Raw genomic sequence first — 20,557 nt, 5'->3', positions numbered from 1 at the left:
ATACTGCCAAGGGGAAACTAATGTTTTTTATTTAGTGATCACTAACTATTCTGTGATGAGTTTAAAAATGCTACGAGGGAGTATTAATAGCTTTTCTCTGAAAATAGTACATGCTTCCTGAAATTGAAAAGTAAGCCTCTTGTAGTCACTCTAGTACAAACACATCATGAGAAATTCTCACTTAAAAAGCTCTTTTGCTCTTGTTCAGTGTTTGTCAGGTTCAACTCCAACCATGGCTTCCCGGTGGAGGTTGGTTCGGATGCCAGCATCCTCCAGCTGAAGGAGGCAGTTGCCCAGCGACAGGGAGTTCCAGCCGACCAGCTGCGGGTGATTTTTGCAGGGAGGGAGCTCAGCAATGACTTGACACTGCAGGTAAGAATCCCTTGGTAGCTTCTCTCCTGGACTGCTGCCAGCTACACTGCCTCTGCCTCTAATGCTGCCAATCTGATGTTCATGCCTGAGATCTAATAGAATAAATAGTGCCTGGGGATTCCTTGAACTTTACTCCACACTGCTTCATTAATTCTGACCTTCTTAATTATGCATTAAAACAGCAAGCAGGAAGGGTAGGGAAAGAGAGAGAATATGAGAGAGAGAGCACGAGAGAGAGCTGTGCCTAGTGAATAAATGTTTACTGACTACAGAAGCAAACCATGCACAATTTCTGTGTCTGTTCAATTTCTATCTTACTTATTCCATTTGAATCTTAATGAAGAAGGATGTGAATAAATTGCTCTAAATCAAGCTGCACAGTCATCACATTTGATAGAATTTGTAACCCAATTGTGACCCCTGGAGGATAGCTACAGGGCTGCTGCTGCTCCATGTGCTGCTGTGTCTGCACAGGTGTGTGCTGCTGGAGGGGTGGTTCCAGATCAGAAAGCCCACAGAAGTGTATTCCAAACCACTGAACTCATAAACGAGTAAAGCTGAAAGAGGAGCAGAGAGCACAGAAGAGCAGCTGTAAGTAGGTGTCTTAAATTCAGCTTCTGAAAGTTAGGGAACTGTTCTCTTCAGTAAATGCAAAGGGCTGTTCATCTGTGGTGAGCAGTAGTAAGCAGTGAAAGACAGGTTCATCTTGCTCTTTGCTATCTCCACCAGTGCAGCCGCACTTACTTTATAAATTTTTTTTTTTTATCCTGTATGTGCATTTGGCAGTTCACTCTCATAGGCAGGGTTTAGCATAAGATCACACATTTAAGACAATTGGGGAACTTGGGGAAACCTACTGACCTTTCAACTGAGTGCAAATACTGATTTAATGAAATTGCTGTCCTCCTGCAGTGGTATCAAAGAGCTGCAGATGCAATCTGTAGTAGTGCAGGTGATTGTATAAGAGATCCCTCACTGGCAGAACTATTCAGATTAATTGGCACTCATACTTCAGATGTATTACTGTACTTAGAATGGCTGCTAAGCCTGGGTACAGAAAATCACTGGTGTATTGATGACCAATCACTGTTTCTCCTTAGGTAGGATATTTATTGTTTTGTGAAGGGAGTTTGAGCACACAAAGGTATAGAAATGTGAATTGTCAGTCTCCAGTGCATCAGCTGTGAAAGTGTTGATGCATGCATTCATGGCATATACATGAGTGTGCTTCACTTATATGTGAAAACACATATACGACAGCGTAAGAATAAAATAAAAAAATCATGTGAATTGTAGAAGTTGTCAGTTGCCAGTTGCTAGATTTGAGTGTCTGTGTTGTTCTGTCAGAAGCTTCTGAATCACTTGGCTTTTCCTGGGAAGCTGTAGATGTTGGTATTACTACCATTTTATATCAGCATGAAAAACAGATTTTCAACCCACTTTGACACTTGCAACCATGTTTGTTGTGGGCTACAACATACGGTCTGTAGCCAGGGTAAATTAAAAATTGTGTTCCAGATATACAGAGCTGCTGATTGCTTAATTTCATTGGAATGTCAGAATTACCATGTGTAGTCAAGACTTTCTGTTATTTAGTAAACTGGATGTAGACATTATTGCTTTGACTCTTGCCTTCTAAAGCAGATAGGAAGTTCAAAAGCTGTTTCAGGTGGTATAATCCATACTTCTGTGTTTAGGTTTCTTAAATATTGCAATGGTTAATATCATTGGCAGTGTATCAACTACATTCTTATTCTTGATATTTGATTAGGTGTATTCTACTTTGCTTCCATGTTTGCATTTTTTTCTGTCGTATATTAGTGTATGTAAATTTATTTTTGAAATTTGTCAGCACAAACAGATGAGCTGAATATTTGAGGTGTTTGGGTTCCTATGGTAGGCTATTTGTTTTTTTTGCATAAGAAGCTGAATGCTAATAAAGCTTGGGTACTAGTGAAATACTAACTGCTGGCATTTATGTCGCATCTATAATTTCAGAGTTAATATCACATATGAGCAAATTAACTTGTTTTCTAGACCTATGGATTTGCATCAGAACAAGAAAAATATAATATTAGTTTGTACTCAGCTGATGCTTTATTTTGTTATATGATAACATAGACTTTCTATTAGGACTATTTTGTACTTCTGTTTTTCTTAAATTACTTTTGAACTTTTTTTACCCAAAATACTGTGGAAGACTAGAGGTCAGGAAGGAGAACTGGTGGTATTACAGATAATGAGATTATAGAGGACCTGGGAAAAGCTGCAATAATTGCATAAGTATGGGGCAGGGATATAGGAAATACTCCAGGATAGCAAACTTTACTGGTTTCACAGCTCACACAACAACTAGATTTGGCTTGACAGCTACTTCAGTATCTCAGATAGCTGATACAAAACATAACTAAGAATGTGAAAGCTGTGTTTGTTTTCCTGGTAGCTGAAACTTGTGAAAAAGAAATTAAACTTTGGAATGGACAGAAATTAAAGAGAAATTATTATAAGGAAAAAAGTGCCAAACTGAGATCTTAAAAAAAGTAATTTGATATCAAGAACAACAATAAAATATTGTAGGAAGGATAGAAGTGAAATATGTGGGAAGACATTTAATTTGGTACTGCAGATAAGTATTTTGTCCTTGAAAAAAGAGAGGAAGATTAGACACCGATTCAACTGTGCACAGTATCTGAGCTAATGACTAAGGCACACATCATAAAATTAGAGCCATGTTAAGGAAATATTGGTAGTGACTGGATGAAGAATGGAACCTGCAAATTTGAATCTCATAAGAAGGAATTAGAGCAATAAGCTGCTTCCTAAAAGTGTAGCAAATGGTGTAATTTTAAGGGTGCTAAACATTTCAATGATGAAGAGCTCCCTACTGATTACAGTTCACTTTGGAATTAGTGGAAGTAATTCATTAATATAGACCAAAAAATAGAAATCCTTTCAGAAGGCTGTCATTAGTATGGGAGAATAGTGGTAAGATCTTCTTGGGGCAATAATAGTGAAAGTAGAACAGAACCATAACAGAGTCACCAACAGAATAAACAGGAGGTATCTGCCTATCAGGAACATTGAAGTGTCCTAACAGGGGGTGACTGCTTACAAAATTGTCATTGCCTCCAAGAATGGCAAAATTAGTTAGCAAAGCTTCTGAAAGCCAAGTAGGTAATATATATTATTACACAGTTTTACTCAGTGCAAACAATTTGAAATTTACTACAGGTGATAGCAGCAGTGTTACATTAGTACAGACTTCCCATTTCTTGAAGAACTCAAAATCCCTTTGTGGAGGAAGCTCTTCGCAAACAGTTTGCAAGAGAGATTCCCTGCCCTGCAGAGCTTACAGTGTAAATGAGTAAAGCAGACAAATGATGTGGTGGGAATAAGTAGCTTAGTTTGTCCATAGTCAGTAGCAAAACAGGGATAAAATTAAGTCTTCTATTTCCCAGTCTTGTACCATTACAGTGTGTCCTCTATGAAGTAAATCTAGAAAAAACTGTTCTTTAAAACAGAGAAAGACTAAACATGATTAGTGCAAGGACTTGTTAACTTTAGGGCAGTGCTCCACTGAGACAGCTTCTGAGTCAATGTTAGCTGGAATTTGACTGAGCATAGGCTCAAGGTTTGGAGCATAGGTTTCACGTGAATTTGCATGTAACTGCATCTATCCATATAGGTGCTTGCCTAAAATAATTTATACATACGTTCAAGAAACAAACAAACATGTCTAGAACCTACTGTTGAACACTGATTTGTGAGCTCACAAGCTTAACTGAAAATGAGTAAAAAGGAATGGCACAATTGGAGTAGCAGCATAGATAATCATCTATACGGAGAAAGGAAGAGAAGTGGTAAGGAGCAATGGTGCTGTTTTTTAGCAGGAAGAGGTATTTGAACAATGCCACATTGCATTTCATCAAAGAAGGACCTTGTGTACTTAAATGTGTGGCAACTTTCTTACTCTAAGCACAGCTCAGTACTGCAGAGCTTCCAGCAGTTCTTATATTTCCCTGGTTCATTTTACTGAAGGTTCAAAGAAGAAACCAGGTGACACAGTGCAAAATGTGTCCCTAACCAGCAAAAAACCCCCGATGTTTAGTTATAAACCCCTGAGCACTAAGATTGGATTGGGTCTTTTGACAAACACAAGTACTGCCTCGTGTTACAATCTACAGTTTTATATACGGGATACCAAATCACTCACAGGAACAACTTTGATGTTCAGCAGTTTTGTGGGTTACGGAATATAGTTGAGCCAACATTTGCATACTTAAATGCTATTTGTAGAGATTTGCTTACAGACATGCTGACTGAATCAATCATTGCATGTGAAATCCAAAGAGAGAAAATGATTTTATTTGTGTGCGTGTAAATCAGTATTTTTGGTCAATATTTGATCGACCTGTGGATCCTTTCTTCTTTTTAAAGCTGCAAGAGATGTGTTTTATACTTCTTCAAAATAGGAAAAGCTAGCTGAATAATTCTTAGATATATTATAGTAACAGAGGAATCTAGAGATGCCACATCTGTGGTGCCAACTAATGTGGACTTGGCTGAATGAGAGGCTAACAGTGCCTCCCACTCTTCTTTCTTTTGATGGCTGCAGACTCACTGTGACAATAGAGAGCTGTTGAAAAATTTTTTTTCAAGACTTGTGATGGACCTCATGGTATTATATGCCCATAATAAATGGGGAAAGTACTGTGTAACCATATTTAGTGTTATATTAAGTCAGGACTAGCTCAGGTCTACAGATTTTCCATATCTCTTGAAAAGGATATATGTTGGCAGATCAAGAGCTAAATACATTAATAGGTTTGTCCTTCAAGCCTGATAACACATTTCCATTCTGACTTTAAATGCTTTCCTGTTCTATTCTTCTTATGCTACATTTTTTTTATGCTAGAAAAAATATTTAACTATAGCTAAATGAGGGATAAATTATCTTCAAGTAGTTTAATAACTGCAAAATGTGAATGGGCCATGTTTGAGCGGGCTGCAGATTCTATTATGGCTTTGAAGTTTACTGGTTCCTTCTCTGTTCTTCTGACATTTCTTAGTGTGTTTTAGTTGGCCAGCTAATGATTGAGGAGGAAGTGTGGCAAATTTTCTGCAGTGTGCAGTCTGTACAGATTTGTATTTAATTTCTCTATATATATGGGTTTTGGCATCTAGATGAGTTCTGTCTTGTCTGCTCAGTCTGGTTCATGGTTCCCTGGCATAGGGTTTCTGGTGCCAATATTCTTAGAGGAATCTTACTGACTCATAATATTTCTGAATGACCTGTGCTGCCCTTTTAGATTAATTTCCTAATTTCTAAATATGAGTTTCTTTTGTTTTCCCCTTTGCTAACAGTTTCAGTAAGTTGGGAGTCTTATGAGTTTCTATTCCCTCTATGGCTGTTATTAATTTCTTATATGTGAGAATATGTTCAGGTAGCAGATGATTTTTTTTTTAAACTTCATTTCTCTTAAGCAGTTAAAATTCCCTACATTGAGGTCATTAAGTGAATTTTACAAAGTTTACGGTAAGTTGATAAGAAACTCCTCTGGCAAACCACTCAAGTTCTTCTCAAGACATACATAGTGTTTCAGAATGGAATTATCTTGAAAATTGCAGTAATATTAGATGGGCTGTTGTTTTCTATCTACATGCTTGCATTAGGCAGGCACTTTTTAAATCATTCTCCCTGATCATGAGTATAACCCAATTCATGTGTTTACAATTTTGTCCATTTTATGATTTGGATCCTTCTTTAGGTTGCAGGAGAGAAAATGTGCAAGAAAAAAAACCTTTAAAAAGCTGCAGTTGTTCAAGTGGTGGCAGTACTAACTTTTATGAATCTGTAAATAGTGACAGTAGGAGAAAGGTCAGTCAACATCTTTCATTCGTCACCTTTCTAAATTGCTTTGGTGAAAAAGTGTTTAGCCTGCTGAACACTGTTACCAAAAACTATCATTGAATAAGCAGAAGGTCAGGGGTAGTAGGGACATTTCCTTCCTTCTTCCTTCTTTTTCTTCAAAAGAAAAATATAGTATTTACTCTTCTGGTAGAGTACATTTATAAGGAAGGATCCATAGACACTTTGTATTTCCTAATTCATAACTAAAATATTAGGATTTAATTCACACTATACATACTGAAGATACTGGATTAAGAAATGGGAAATTGGGACAGAGCATCTGGGGGTTATTTTTAACATTGAGAATGTTGTGTCAGGATAATAAAACTGTAAACTTCAGTGTTGGAAATACATTTTGAATAGCAAATAGCATACCAGATATACCTCCTCAATAAAAAGGTGGAATGAAGTTCCTTGGAATAATTTCTTTGCTTTAGTCTTATTTTTACTTACGTAAATCTGCTTACTTACAACTCTGATTGTCTGAAATCTCATCTGTAATATGTTTATATTGGTAATTATCAAGGTCACACAGCTATTTAATAAACTGTTCTGGGGTTTCTTCTTTTATTTTTGTTTTACAAGCTTTCTCACTCATTGTAGTTGAAAATATGGGAGGGAAACTTAGGCACTTCATATCTGGTTTCAGTTTTCATCATAAGTAAAAATACTCGTTACTCCAGGAGAGGCAGAATTATCCCTGTAAGGCATAGTTTTGATGGGGGAGGGGATGGGGAGATGGGGAGAATAAATTAAAAGAACACAGTTGTTGCACTATGACAGCAAAGGCCTAACACCAATACAGGCTTAAAGGGAAAGAAGTTGAAGCAAAAGTAGTTATATAATTTCTTATGTATCCTTGGAGCAATCCTCGATGAATTTACAATTCCTAGAAGCTTTCTTATGAACTCTAAAAGCCCGTTGGAGAAATGAATGTAAAGTGTTTAAAAAAAAAAATCAGTAATAAAGAGAACAATGGAGCAATACAATTTGCTCTCCTCATTTAGACTAAATAAAGCAGCGAAAGTACCTGTTCCACAAATGAATCACTTTCCTCATATACAGAGCAGGTTGTTATTTCATTTTTCCACGTAAAACGTTGGCTCCATTGATTTAGTGAAAATGAAGCCATTGACTTTCCATGAGCCAGTATTCTCCCTTTCATTCTCTCATGCTCATTTTGCCTCTCACTTATTGTCTCCTTCTCCTTCTCTCTCCCTTTTCTCTTGCACATGCACAGTCCTTACTGTCCTGGGGAAGCTTCTTAGCCAGTGCAAAATTATATACCTCCCATCCACAGAGGTACGGATGTGATTCCCCTTTCTGCTGAGTCCTGTTTTCAGTGCTGTTCCTGAATGAATTGATCAGTGTTTTCTTCACTTGTACTGCTTTTCTTATTATTAGTTTCCCACAGTTCAAGCCACGTTTCCTGCTTTTTCCAATCAATTCCAGTTCTTTGAAATCCTGTTCCCATCCAACATCTGTTGTGCATTGCAGTGTTAAACCAACTGAGGAAACTAATAGTTCTTTCTAATCTTTCCCTTTCCCAGCCCAAGAAATAATGGGGGGAGAGAATGACAAAACTAAGGTGCCTTGCAGATCTGCTCTACCTGCCAAAGAGTGAACATCTCCTTCTGCCTATGATTTCTGTCTCTTACTGGGTGATGTGCTTCTGTGCTGTCTGTTGACCTCCTTGTTTGCTGATCTCCTTGTGTCTAACTAAGAAGCTGACAGATCTGCAGGAGGCTGTAGAGCTACAGGACAGTGGAGTAGCTAGAGGCAGTGGAGGAGGCCTTGCGGGAAATCTATCTCATCTCAGACAGCTGTGTTCCTGGCATGAGAACAGCCAGGTCCTCTTGTGAGATATTGGACTTCATGCATGTCTTTCTATCAGTTTGTCTATACGTGTGACAATGTATAAAAGGTAATTTTTAGGTAATTATTTTAGGTAATTTTGAAAAGATGTGTAAATGTTGGCAATTTTTTTGGTTACACTGCTCATGAAGAGACTGAAAAAAACCCTGTTGCTAGTTTTATGGTAGAATAAATACAAAAATAGATACAAATAATGAAACATTTTTAAACTTCAAAAACATTTCTAATACAGTTTTCCCCTATTAACTATTTGACATAAAACATTATGATGGAAACATATAAAAGTTTTATTGTCGTATATTTGGTATGCGTGATATACCAGAGCTCTGACTTCATGATTTTTTTCTTAAATAGCTCATCTCACATTACCCTATAAAAATATTTTTACTGTATTACCTTGCCATCTTTAACATAGCAAACTATTCATTTTTATCTTTCAGATATGCAACAAACTGTGCGTACAAAACAAATAAATGTGTGCGAGTGTGTTTAAATAAAGACAATAGTAGCTGCTTTCCTCTTTAACCAATATCGCATAACCTTTATTCCTGCCTTATTTTCATTACCCTAGGTAGTGATTTGGGGTCTTTATTTACTGTTTATCTTACAGCAGTGTGTTTATTACTACAGTTTAAGCACATGTAATTTAACCTGTCAGAGCTTCAGGAAAGGAAGAATCAATCCAATTTTAAAGCATCTTAATGTTTCTACTGTCAGAATTTTATGGCAAAAATGTTTCAATGACCATAAATGACAGTAAATAAATTAAAATGACCATTGGAAACCTTATTATTTATAAAAGTGTTCCCTTCTTCTTTATGAATAGTGAAAACTCTAGTGCCTTTCTTCTGAATGTGCTAAGGTGCTCAGCTTTGTAATATTGGTGTAATTTTTGTTCTAGTCACCAAGTAGTAGTTGAAACTTGTGTTAGTTTTCTAAAAAAAATTTTATATGCCATGCTGATCTAGACATTTCCAGACTGAGAATCAGAAGTCTTGAAGTATTGTTGGAATTTCAGATAAAAAGTTTTCAGGTAGATCTGAAGGGTTTGACAGAGAGAATTATGCTTAATTATATGGCATGTACTAAATGTGAGGAGATTAGATGAGCAACCAAAGAAAAAATGATTATATGGCAGGGTTCATGAAGTATCTGAGGTTGTCCTACCAGTCAGGAAATAAGCAAGAGATAAAGTGAAGGTTGAGATATATTATAGATAACTGCAAGAGCAAGGAAACACAAGGAATTGAATTGCAAAAGCGTATGAATTGACAGCAACCACTGGTAAGCCCATATTTTTAAAAAAACCCAGAACAATAAATGAGGGAATAGGAAATTTTCAGTATGTTAATATAATTTGTGATGTAAGGCTATTTGTGGACAATATAAAGAACTGCATTCAAGGTTTGACACCTAAAGTAGCAGAGAAGAACATATTATCACCTTCAAAAGAGATGTGATTGCATTACAGAAATTTACCTTCAGTGGTAGAACCACTTAGTGGGTCATCAGAATCAAGTGATTCTTTAAGACTGCCATCAGATAAGATTAAAGACTTCTACGTCACAAAATGTTAATATTTTTTAAAAGTTAAAAAGACTAGAAATTTTTTCAGTACATTTAAAAAAAAAATTAAAAAAAAATCCAAACTGAAGAACAGTAATCCATGCAAGTCTATTGTCTGGGAAACCAATTTAGGAAATACTTCAGCTCATTTACCTGACTTGAGCTATGCGGTGAATGCATTACCTGCAACAATAAATTGAAACAAAATATTAAACTTGCTCAACCTACTCAATATTTATTACCATTTTTATTGAAGGCAGATACTGGAAATGTTATCCTATAATCCAACAAGGCAATTGAAAAATTATGTAGTGCAGAAGTGCTTGCAATTCTAAATACATTACTGGAAACAAGATTTGGGTAGGTGAACCGGTAACCATTGATTTGGTGGGGTATATTTTCAACCAGAAATGCTGGTCAAATAAATACTATTCAGCCAAGTAGGCATTTAGCCTTATTATGAATTAGAGCTACGAGTTCTAATTCTGATTTCAGAAGAGTGGAGAAACTGGATGCAGTAGCACATAACAGTATTAGTTCCTACACTATATTCCTGCATTGATTTTGCACTTGCTTTTCAGAGGACCATTCTGTAAATGCCATCCTTTATCACTGTAGAGGTAAAAAAAGCAGGATCACCAGAAGTGTCCATTTGCAATGGAATTCATTGTTGATCTCATCTGTTTAAGTGAATGCAAATGAAAGCTCTCTCCTGTTTCCCTGAAGGAGAGCACTGCATGGCGTCAGTCTCCAGAAACAAATGGAGGAAGATTGGCACAGAATGGGTTCATGCCTCAAGTAGCCACAGGATTTAATCTCCTTGTGTCTCTGGTTGTATATATGTGTCAGTCATAAAGCATTCTGTGAATTACTTATCTCCTGACATAATTCAAATCTCTCAGAAGTGTTATTTTTCTATTATAAAGACGAATTGACTTTCCAAGGCCCCTGTGGGGTATAGAAAATATTGAAAAAATTGCTATCAATAAATAAATGAAATACAGAACTGGAGAGAGAGTTCACTTTGTTCACATTTATGGAAACTTTCATATGTTCCATTCTTTCACTGCATTAGGAACATGCTATTTCCATTGTAAGGTAATTTACTGTGATGTATTGTGTATTTATAGTTAAAATTAAAAATTGAATTTTTCTAGCAGCAGAGAACATATCCTGCAGGATATTCACTAGTTCACAGTATCCGCAGGTTTAACGTTGCACTGTACTGGAGACTGTTAGTCAACACTGGGGTTTCTAGTGCTGCTTACATGAGAGAAGTTGCATTAGAGTTTAGAAAAAAGAGTATTTGAGAGAGAAATAACCTTTCCTAAAATGAGACAAGGATGAGGTTTGCTTTGGAGCCTTGTTTTGCCATTGCCCAGTTTGAAATCTCTTTGTGGTAGCTTCTCTTGATCCTTTTTGAAATGTCAGCATGCCAATGTCTTTTTTAAAAGGTGCATACCAGAGAGAGCATGTGAGGTCTTGTTGAAGAATTCTGTGTCACGTCCTGACTTCATTACACTACAGAGAGGAGTCTGAAATATGTTTTTTAATGTCCCTATAACTCAGTAATCCTTATAGTTCTGTAACTTTATGCTGTTTTGGAAGGGACTACTTCCATTTTCTTGAGGATAATGATGTTTAGAGACACAACTTATTCGGCTATGTTAGTCTAGAAGCTTCCTGCATGAGTCAGAAAAAAGCCTGTGACGTTCATTTATATTTATACTAATTAATCTTTGATCATTTTTCATTGTAACAGTAATTTACATCCATGTGATTTGATTTTATCAGAGTGTGCTAATTAATTTCCAACCTTTCATCCTGGAATGTGGACTGCTGATTTTGAGCTGCACAAGGTGCTACAACCTGCTGCTATGTTTCCAAATGACTTACAGTGCAATCTGCCAATATTGCTGCTTTTGAAGTTTTAGTCTATTGTTATATAGACTGTGTGAGGGGTTCTTTCTGGTTCTTTCTTGTGTAGTCAAGGTACATTGACTATGTAAGAAAAAGTACTCCTTCTGGACACCCTGCTTATTCACTTCTCATTCAAACTTTTTTGTTGTTGTTGTTCTCAATTGTGTTTGCTGTAGTCAAGATTTCCTCCAACATGGAGCTCAGATTGATGATCTGAGGTCCCATGAGCCAGTGTTTTGGAGACTTCCTATCCTGGGACTGAATGAGTATGAATCAAACTTGCTTTCTTTTTTCTTTTTTTTATCAAACTTCTATTTAGATGTGTGGGCTTTGATGTTTTTGTTTGTTCTGTCCTTTACATCTTCTTCTGCAATTTGTTATGCTTTTATGTAAGGTGGGTCAAATGCTGCATGTTGAGCAATGTTAGCGTTTTAAACAATGTTTGTGGAAGAGGCGAGGTATTATGTTTTTCCCTCCTGCCTACAGCAGTCTTCCTTTTCAGTTCAGTAGGAAGATGGGTATTTTGTCATGTATTATGTCAGTGAATAACAGATAAAGCTCACTCCTAGTTAATTTTCGGCTGTTGGTTTGAAAACAGTAAAACTGGAAAGCAAGGACATATGTTAATGATGATTGCAAACATTAAGGTGTCCATAATGTGGCCCTGCCTTGGCAGGGGGGTTGGACTAGATGATATCCAGAGGTCCCTTCCAACCCTAACAGTTCTGTGATTCTGTGATAAGCATTTGTGAAACTTAACATAAATCTGAAAGATAGAATTACTTGAAATTGGTTTTGAAAAGCCAAAAAAACTTTTTCTTGCCATTGCAAAAAACCCCCCCGAATTCAAAGTTACATTTGGACTGCCTTAGTTTATAACTGATTCTGCTTAGCTCCATTCTGTATTTCCTATCTACCCTGACCCATGAAAGATTTCCATAGAGAAATAACTGTGGCTTTACTACTCGTACAATAAGAAAACTCACTGAAAATATCTTATTGCAATGTGATACAGAAAATACATTGAGATATCATTATATGATAGTGATTTAATTGTAACTGCAGATGTGATTGATTTCATATAACTATTAAAGGTGGTAACCCTTTATAGATTTCTTTAGAGGATACCATGCTTTCAAAATTATGTATGTATGTGTCCAGAGAGCATATATAATTTTCTGAGCATTATAGTGTGTAGTTCATTTGTGTTAAGTTTTAGGGCAATTTATGAAATATCATAACCATGAGGAGTTTTTATGTCCTACATAGACTGCATGTGTTGAATGTACAGTTTATATATATACACACATACGACTTTCTAGTCTTTCTAACTCCCAGCAGAAAGTTAGATCCAAAGCCACTGTTTTGTTTGCCCTGTTGTAAGTATCAGAAAGATCTAGGAGGGAACTTTGATTACAAGTTATTAATTTCTACTGATGGTTTTATTTACGGTAAGTATCCATCTTAACTGCATCTCTTATATATTTTTCAAATTTTTAATAGCTTGGGCATCTGCACCAGTGTTGACAGAATGCTTTCCAAAATGGCTAAACTTGTGGTTCAAGTGGGACGATTCATATTGTTATTCATAAAATATTCTGGTTTTATTTTAGAGCTTTTTATGTATTACAGGTTTTAATAATATCAAGCTTAGTCGTTTCAATTTCTTTTCATGTTTCAGAAGCTAATGGTGTTCAAATTCTAGGTGAGCAGAAAAACCCAAAGCTTTTAGGTAGGAATTGCATTGCTTGAAATTGGAAGTAATCATTTCCCCGTCCTTCCCTTTTATGCTGGTTTTCAATTGCTAACAGTTGTCAAGACAAGAAGACATGGAATCAAGCTGTAGAATATAATACCCTGTCTTATTCTAAGGTTTGCCACGTAACTGAGCACCAAATGAACAAAATCTCTGTATTCTCCAGACATAAGCAACATGGAATTAATCTGGGAATAGCTATATTTGGTCAAATATTTCTTTGAAATATGATTTTAACAGCACAGCAATTGTTCAAAATAAGCACATCCAGAAACAGAATAATTTAGAAATATCTTGAATTCTAAGTGCCTAACACCTGAGCCATCAATCAGCTCATGCTTCTATCATACCAAAATAGCCACAGAAAATTATCATGTCATGGTGGCATCTCCTTTCCCTGCTCTGGAGAACCTAGGAAACACTAAGAGATATACCTTATGGAGATAATTATTGCTACATGTGCGGAGGGGGGAAAAAACCCTCAAACCATGCCCTGATTTATCCCATTTTGATTGATAGAGTAGTTGTCTTTGCAATGCAAATTAATAGCTTATACTATATTTTGCCTCCTAACTACAAGCATAAAATTAAAAATAAATTTTAATTTAATGAATTTTAAATACCTTTAAATAGAATTAAGCTGAGGAAAATGTGTGCTTATTTAGCTTGAAAGGTCATTTTTTTTCCAAATAAGACTCCAAATTAGTTACCAGTTTCTGGATGTAAAAAGTGTTATTTTAGCCAACTGGAGGGCTAATAATATTTTAGCATGCTTTGCTTCAAATTTCTAATGCATAAGAGCCCATTACGGCTCTTGGTAAATGCTGGGAAAAGACTAGTCCAGAAAATAGGGAAATTAATGGAATATGAGATCAGTGTATCTTCCGTACAAACAAACAAATATATGGTATGTTGCTACATGTTTGTTACTAACTCTTTCTTGAACTAATAAATGTCAGCTAAATTGCTGGCCTCAGTCACTTTTTCCATAATCCAACCACCCTCCACACAAAGAACCTTTTCACTTGCTCATACAACTTCCCGTCTTCATTTTCAGCACGGGATGTATTACTTTTCAGTTAGTTACTAGTTCATTGAACTTGTTAATGTCAAACAAATATTACCTTAACTTCACCTTGGCAGAATAACTGCATAATTTACAGTATTTATTTTACTTCTGCCTATGTTGAAAGTGTTGAATGACTTTTTTAGCTCAAGTCATTGACAAGAGGAAACAGGAAGAACATGCATACTCTAGGAAGCCTTTGAAGAACCTATAAAATCATCATGATATAACTGTGAGAGTTATTGTGATGTTGTGTTCTGTGGCAATGTACATACCATAGGTTTTATCTGTGTGTCATTTTCTCGGATAAAGGCATGTCATTCCTTGTGACAACTTTGCTATTTCTCTTCAGGTTAGGAAACAGGGACCTTCCTGTCAAAATATTAAAGTTTCTTTTTGATACTAGCTGAAAAGTCCTTCTTATTCTTTCTGAAAATATTTGGGGGTTTTATAAATATCACGCAGTCACCGAACACATCTGGTATTGTCTCCATTGGGTATTTCTCTGCAGAAAGAAAAAAATGTCATATTTTTTCAATCCTGCTGCCACACTTGGGCAGTTAAGCATATCAGGAAGAGAAACACATACTTAGATATTAATTTATATTTGTATGTGATTTAAAATCAATGGAATTTAATAAGTAACATACCCACTGCTGACAGATGCAGACAGAATAGTCTTCTTCCAGTATTAGGAAGTGTTGTTTTGTTTGCTTAGCATCCTCCACCACATTAGACATAACATGCATGTAGGAAAATCTGACATAATATTATTGCAAGTCCACCCAAATATTCCATACTGTCTCCCATAAAACCCAAAACTCGTCATTAACAGACCTAGGCACATTCCCACACAAGGACATAATATTTCAACCATTTCACTTTTGAAATGGTTGAAACAAAACTATAAAGTCTTGGAAGCTTAAGTAAAAAGAAATCACATGGGAATTTGACTTGCTATTAGCATATTTGGTAGACTTTTTTGTGAGTAGTTAAACTCTCAGGCAGTATTATCAAAATTTGAATCTTAGAGCAAAATACCAAAGCTCAGGATATGGTGGAAAGACAATACTAAGCCTGAGAGTGATAGGGAAGATGGGAGATAACTGATATTTATGCTCCTTTCTGTGATCCCATTCAGATTCTTTTTATTTTGTTAAATATAGACCAAAAAAAAAAAAAAAAAAAGAAATCCCATGCTACAACATTTCTTAAGGAGGTCACAGTAAATATCTGCTTATTTCAGACACTTCTGTTTGAAGTGATCACTATTTTAAGAGTGATCTGCTAATTAAAAATAAATGAAGTATTTTATTTTTGATATTAATTTATGGAAAGCATTTCTTTATATGATATTAAAATCTAACTTCCCTAATCTTCCTATAGGATATTAAAATCTAACTTCCTAAATAACTTCTTTTCAGTACTCGTTCCCTTTTTAAATCAATAGAAGAAAGACAGCAATCAAAAAAGGAAATATTCTCCAGACTTCAATCCTCAGGCCCATAAAGACAAAACATGAGTTCAATTTTTAGTAAGCTAACAAGTACTCTTATTCTTTTAAGTAGATAACTAAATGCAAGAGCTAAATATAGATTAAGGTGATTTTACTGCATTTATACTGGAGGCTCTTTGACCCACTTCAATAGAGTTTGCTCTTAAAAATTCCTGCACTAAGCTCTGGTCTCTGGAGCTGATGTTGCCTCTTTTCCCTGGGCTGCCCAAGCTTGCCTTGGCAGATGGTTTCATTCTCTCCTGTCCCTCTTCCAACTTCAGCCTGGTCAGTCAACAGTTGCTGTTCTTATGCCCTCACTGTTCTGGTCCCTGCAGTATGTAGATTTCTGTGAAATATTTTACCAGTTTGTCACAATGAAATGTGTTTATGTTATATAATTATGAAGTTACACACTTTTTGATTCAGCATTAACTATCCCTCATTAGACACTCATTAGAAAGTATACAGACTTTTTTTAGTCTAAGTTCTAAATGTCTTTCTATAACAGTGTTGGCTATTGTGTGTATGGCATAATGTGGTTATTTAGTCTGTGACTTCTAATAGCAAGCATTAACACTGATTAGTCTCAATTACTTCTTTGTTATTAGCAAATGTCAGGAAATAGAAATGTATTCCTTAGCATTCCTCAATAAAACACATTCTCATGCATGCAAAAATGCTATTGTAGAAAGTACTTACAACTTCCAAATATATCTAAGCAAAAAGTCTTTTGATAGTATATCTGGTTATTTTCATAATGAGTTTCCCTGTAATGCAAGATTCTGGCATTACATGCCGAATTCTACAGTTTAGAAGACATGCATTATCAGGCAGGTTGGCACACACTTAGGTATCTTGCTGATCTCAAGGACTAGCACTCCTTATTTACAGTATGACTCTAATATGAAGTGGATGTCACTTGGCATCTTAACATATTGAGAGCACAGAGCAACATCCTGCTTTTTCCAGAACAGTTAGGGCTCTCTCAATGAACAAACAGCTTAATGATGTCTACAGCTACCAGCTGAGTATCCTGTGTTAGGTGAGAGGATAAAGGCAACTGTGTCCTGTGCCCAAGGTACACAGGTATGAGCTCCAGGAAGGCTGCCAATGAATAAACTTCAGCTTCAGAAACAGTGGGTGAAGAAACAGCCACTGGAAAATTGCCAGTCTGCTTTCCAGACTGTTCCAATTTAAATTGTCCTGTTTTGTTCTTCACCTTTATTCTGTAGTTCAGAGTATTCTATCTAGAATTAATTTCTTCTTTCCTTGAGCCAAATAAGGCCAAGTTGCATATGATCAAGTTTATGAGTTTCAAGAGTCCTCCCTGGATTTAAGTACAGGCATTAGTACTGCAGTGTTTTGTTCCTTCTTTCCCAATTGATAAGAAAAATTATTTGCCTGCAAAACTGTTCTAAAAAAAAAAAAATCCATGTTTTTTGTTTCCCATGAAGAGTTATGCTAGGAGGTACGATGACATTCAGGACACTTATTAAGCCATCTATTTGGCAGTATGATTGTAGTTTCTTCTTAGCTCTAAAATATTTGTTTTGTTGTATTTCTTCTGTAATTATTATTTCATTATTTCAGTATGTTATTGTGATTTCATGAATTATGGAGATGCTCTTTTGTTTTGCTTTTCTGAGTGCTTAAATTCCCAGTAGTTGACTTTTTTTTGATTTGTTATTTTTTACATTAAGATAATCATACTAATTTTAATGTGCTTCCAAACTGCTCTAGCACACAGCACAAATTCCATTTTCTGTTACAATTATTGATCTATTATTGATTCCATTACCTATCAATTCCATTATCTATCTGTATGTGCTGGTTTTGGCTGGGCTAGAATTAATTTTCTTCACAGTGACTATTATGGGGCTGTGTTTTAGGTTTGTGCTGAATACAGTGTTGATAATGTAGAGATGATTTTGTTATTGCTCACACAGAGCAAAAGCCTTTTCTACTTCTCATACTGCCATGTTGGCCATGTGGGCTGGGAGTGTATGGGAGGCTGGGAGGAGATAGAGCCAAGACAGGTGACTCAAACTAACCAAAGGAATATGCCACACGATAAGAAGTCATGCTCAGTATATAAAGTAGGGGTAAGAAGGAGAAAGCAGGGGATGTTTGGAGTTATGGTGTTTGTCTTCCCAAGTCACTTGTCTTCCCAAGTCCTGCTCCCCTGGAGGTGGCTGAACACCTGCCCATGGGAAGCAGTGAATTAATTTCATGTTTTGCTTTGCTTGTGTGCACAGCTTTCCCTATTAAACAGTCTTTATCTCAACCCACAAGTTTCCTAGCTTTTATCCTTCTCATTCTCTCCCTGATCCTGCTGTTGGAGGAGTGAGAGAGCGACTGTGTGGGGCTTGGTTGCTGGCTGGGATTAAACCATGACACTATTCTATGTTATTTCATTGATGGGACTGAAATGACTGTTTTTTGTTATTACAAGAGAGGCAAGGATTTGATTCTTATTCTTGTCTTGTTCCCTGAAGGAGTAAGTCCTTGGAACTCTGCACAAAGAAGAATAAAAGAAAAACCTTTTTCCTCACTTCCCATTGATTCTGTATCCTCTTAGGAAGCCACCTTTATGAAGTCTTAGAAATGTGATTCCATATTCACCATATTCAAGGAAGAAAGTTCGTTTGGCATGTGAACTGGTAAAAGCAGGCTTTAATGAGAGATTGCTCCAGACCTTCCATGTGAAGGGCTAGAGATTGTGACTGTACTCTTGCTTTACTAACAAGGAATCCCTTTTCTGCCTTTGTTGCTATTCCCATTCAAGTTATATGGCACCATCATATGTTGTCTGGGACATTTCAAATATAAATTGACTTGGAAACTCTCACATATAGCTAGCATTATGAATAATGTCAACACTCAGGTAACACCCCACTCCAACCTCACTCCCTTGTTTCTTCATTAATGAACTCTTTAGTCCTCAATATGGTCATTTTGCCCAAATTTCTTTCATCCCTAAAACATCCCCTTGCCTGTCTGTTTCCAAGAATCTTTCTGCTTCATTGTCAGGTCGTTATTTGGGTATCAAAGCAGCTACTGCTGAGAGAAAGAATGGTGATTAGAGCTCCATGGAAAAAATGTGAGACATTTTTTTGAAGTTTACAGGTGGTGACCCTGTGCATTAAAAGGACCCCTGCCTGAGAAGGAAGATTGGCTTGTGCTTTGAACCTATAAAATCTTCAGTTAAGAAACAGACATCAGATACACCATATCAATTTAGTGTATGCTAAAGTTTTGGAATTCTTTGGACCCTTCTTGGACCACTCAAAGTGAAGATGTTTTAATTATTATATATTTAGATTTAGCGTTCAACCTGTGTTATTTTTAACTTTCTGATCTTTAATGTCAGGCTGGAATGTCACTGAAAGAGTAATTTTCCAGAACTCATGTCTTCCGCTTTGCCTTGACATCAACAGGAAGAGTCAGTTTACTGTTTTAGTTTTCCTGTTAAATACATTTTTATTTCCTTCGAGATTTTGATAAACCTGTTTCTCAAGTGCCTTCTCTGCTAGTGCTCTACTCAGTGTAAAGAAAGATGCTGCTTGAGGGATTACGCTATTGCCAGCTGACCAAGACATTTTTGGTATCTAGATCCCTGCCTCTTTATGTTAAAAGGCTAAGAGACCACGTTCTTCACTGAACCTCTGCTTTCATTTTTCAAGTGAAGAATCTGGAGGGCTTTAGGAATTAGACTGCTCTGGCAGTCCCCAGTCAGGAAAGGTATGATTAATAAGAGGGATGTTTCCACTAGGTAAATCCGGATTTTCAGTGTAGTGTGTCCCTTTCATACAGCTTTGCTATTCTGCATTGCTTACTGTGATGGTAGCTTCTCCACTTCTCACAAAGTCTATTAGCAGCTGTACCTAGATACCTCCTATACATGGAGAATTTATTATTTTTTCACCCTAAGGTTCCTCAAGGATTTGTTTGGAAGCTCATCTGTGCATTTCTTCCCTTGCCCTGGTGATAAAAGACCCAGTCCTGCTGGCACATTATTCTAGTCCTTACATTGTTAATGTACCAGCTGTTTGAATCTATGGCCATGACTTCCAGCAGGATGGTAGAAGAAAGCCATTGTTCCTGGATGATCTTTCACATACTCCCCCCCTGACCCCTCCCCTCTTTTGTTTTTCAAGACAGGGTCTCTATTACAGTCCCCTTTAGACCCCCAGAGTGTTATTTGAATGTCAGTTAAGCTTGAAATTAACTACCGGAAGAATCTCTTCTGAAAGATTTCTTCTGTTCACATCTCTAATGAAGAGAGCTAGAAAAGAAGTACCTTCACCATGGGTGATAGTTACCTGTCTAAGTGTCTAAAAAAATAATTATAAAGCTACAAAGACTGTTCTGTTTGTGGCTGCCATACCACCTTGTGTGGTGTTTAAGCAGAAGTCTGACTACTTTTTTTCAAAGAATCACTTTCTCTAGAGGTGCAGAAATGCTACTGGGATCTTTACATTCAGGGAAGTCTAAAGCAGAGAAAGGTCATAACGTACACTATCCTTTTATTTCAGTTAAAACTGCACGCAGAGGGCAGACCTAGCAAGTGTTGTTAAAGGAAAGGATGTATAGAGT

General features: G+C 36.4%; 1 protein-coding gene across 1 annotated transcript in view; it reads left to right on the top strand.

The window, feature by feature from the left end:
- Positions 1–20,557, top strand: part of PRKN (parkin RBR E3 ubiquitin protein ligase) — a 575,237-nt gene that overhangs the window by 656 nt on the left and 554,024 nt on the right. The window contains exon 3 of the mRNA XM_018077346.2: positions 209–372. Within this exon, the coding sequence (XP_017932835.1) occupies positions 209–372 (164 nt within the window). The remainder of the gene's footprint in view (positions 1–208; positions 373–20,557) is intronic.

This window comes from Manacus vitellinus, unplaced genomic scaffold, assembly GCF_001715985.3.
Source record: "Manacus vitellinus isolate BGI_N305 unplaced genomic scaffold, ASM171598v3 scaffold_37_pilon, whole genome shotgun sequence".
NCBI lineage: Eukaryota > Metazoa > Chordata > Aves > Passeriformes > Pipridae > Manacus > Manacus vitellinus.
Note: the sequence above shows the minus strand (reverse complement) of the source record. Positions and strands in the feature narration are given on the sequence as shown.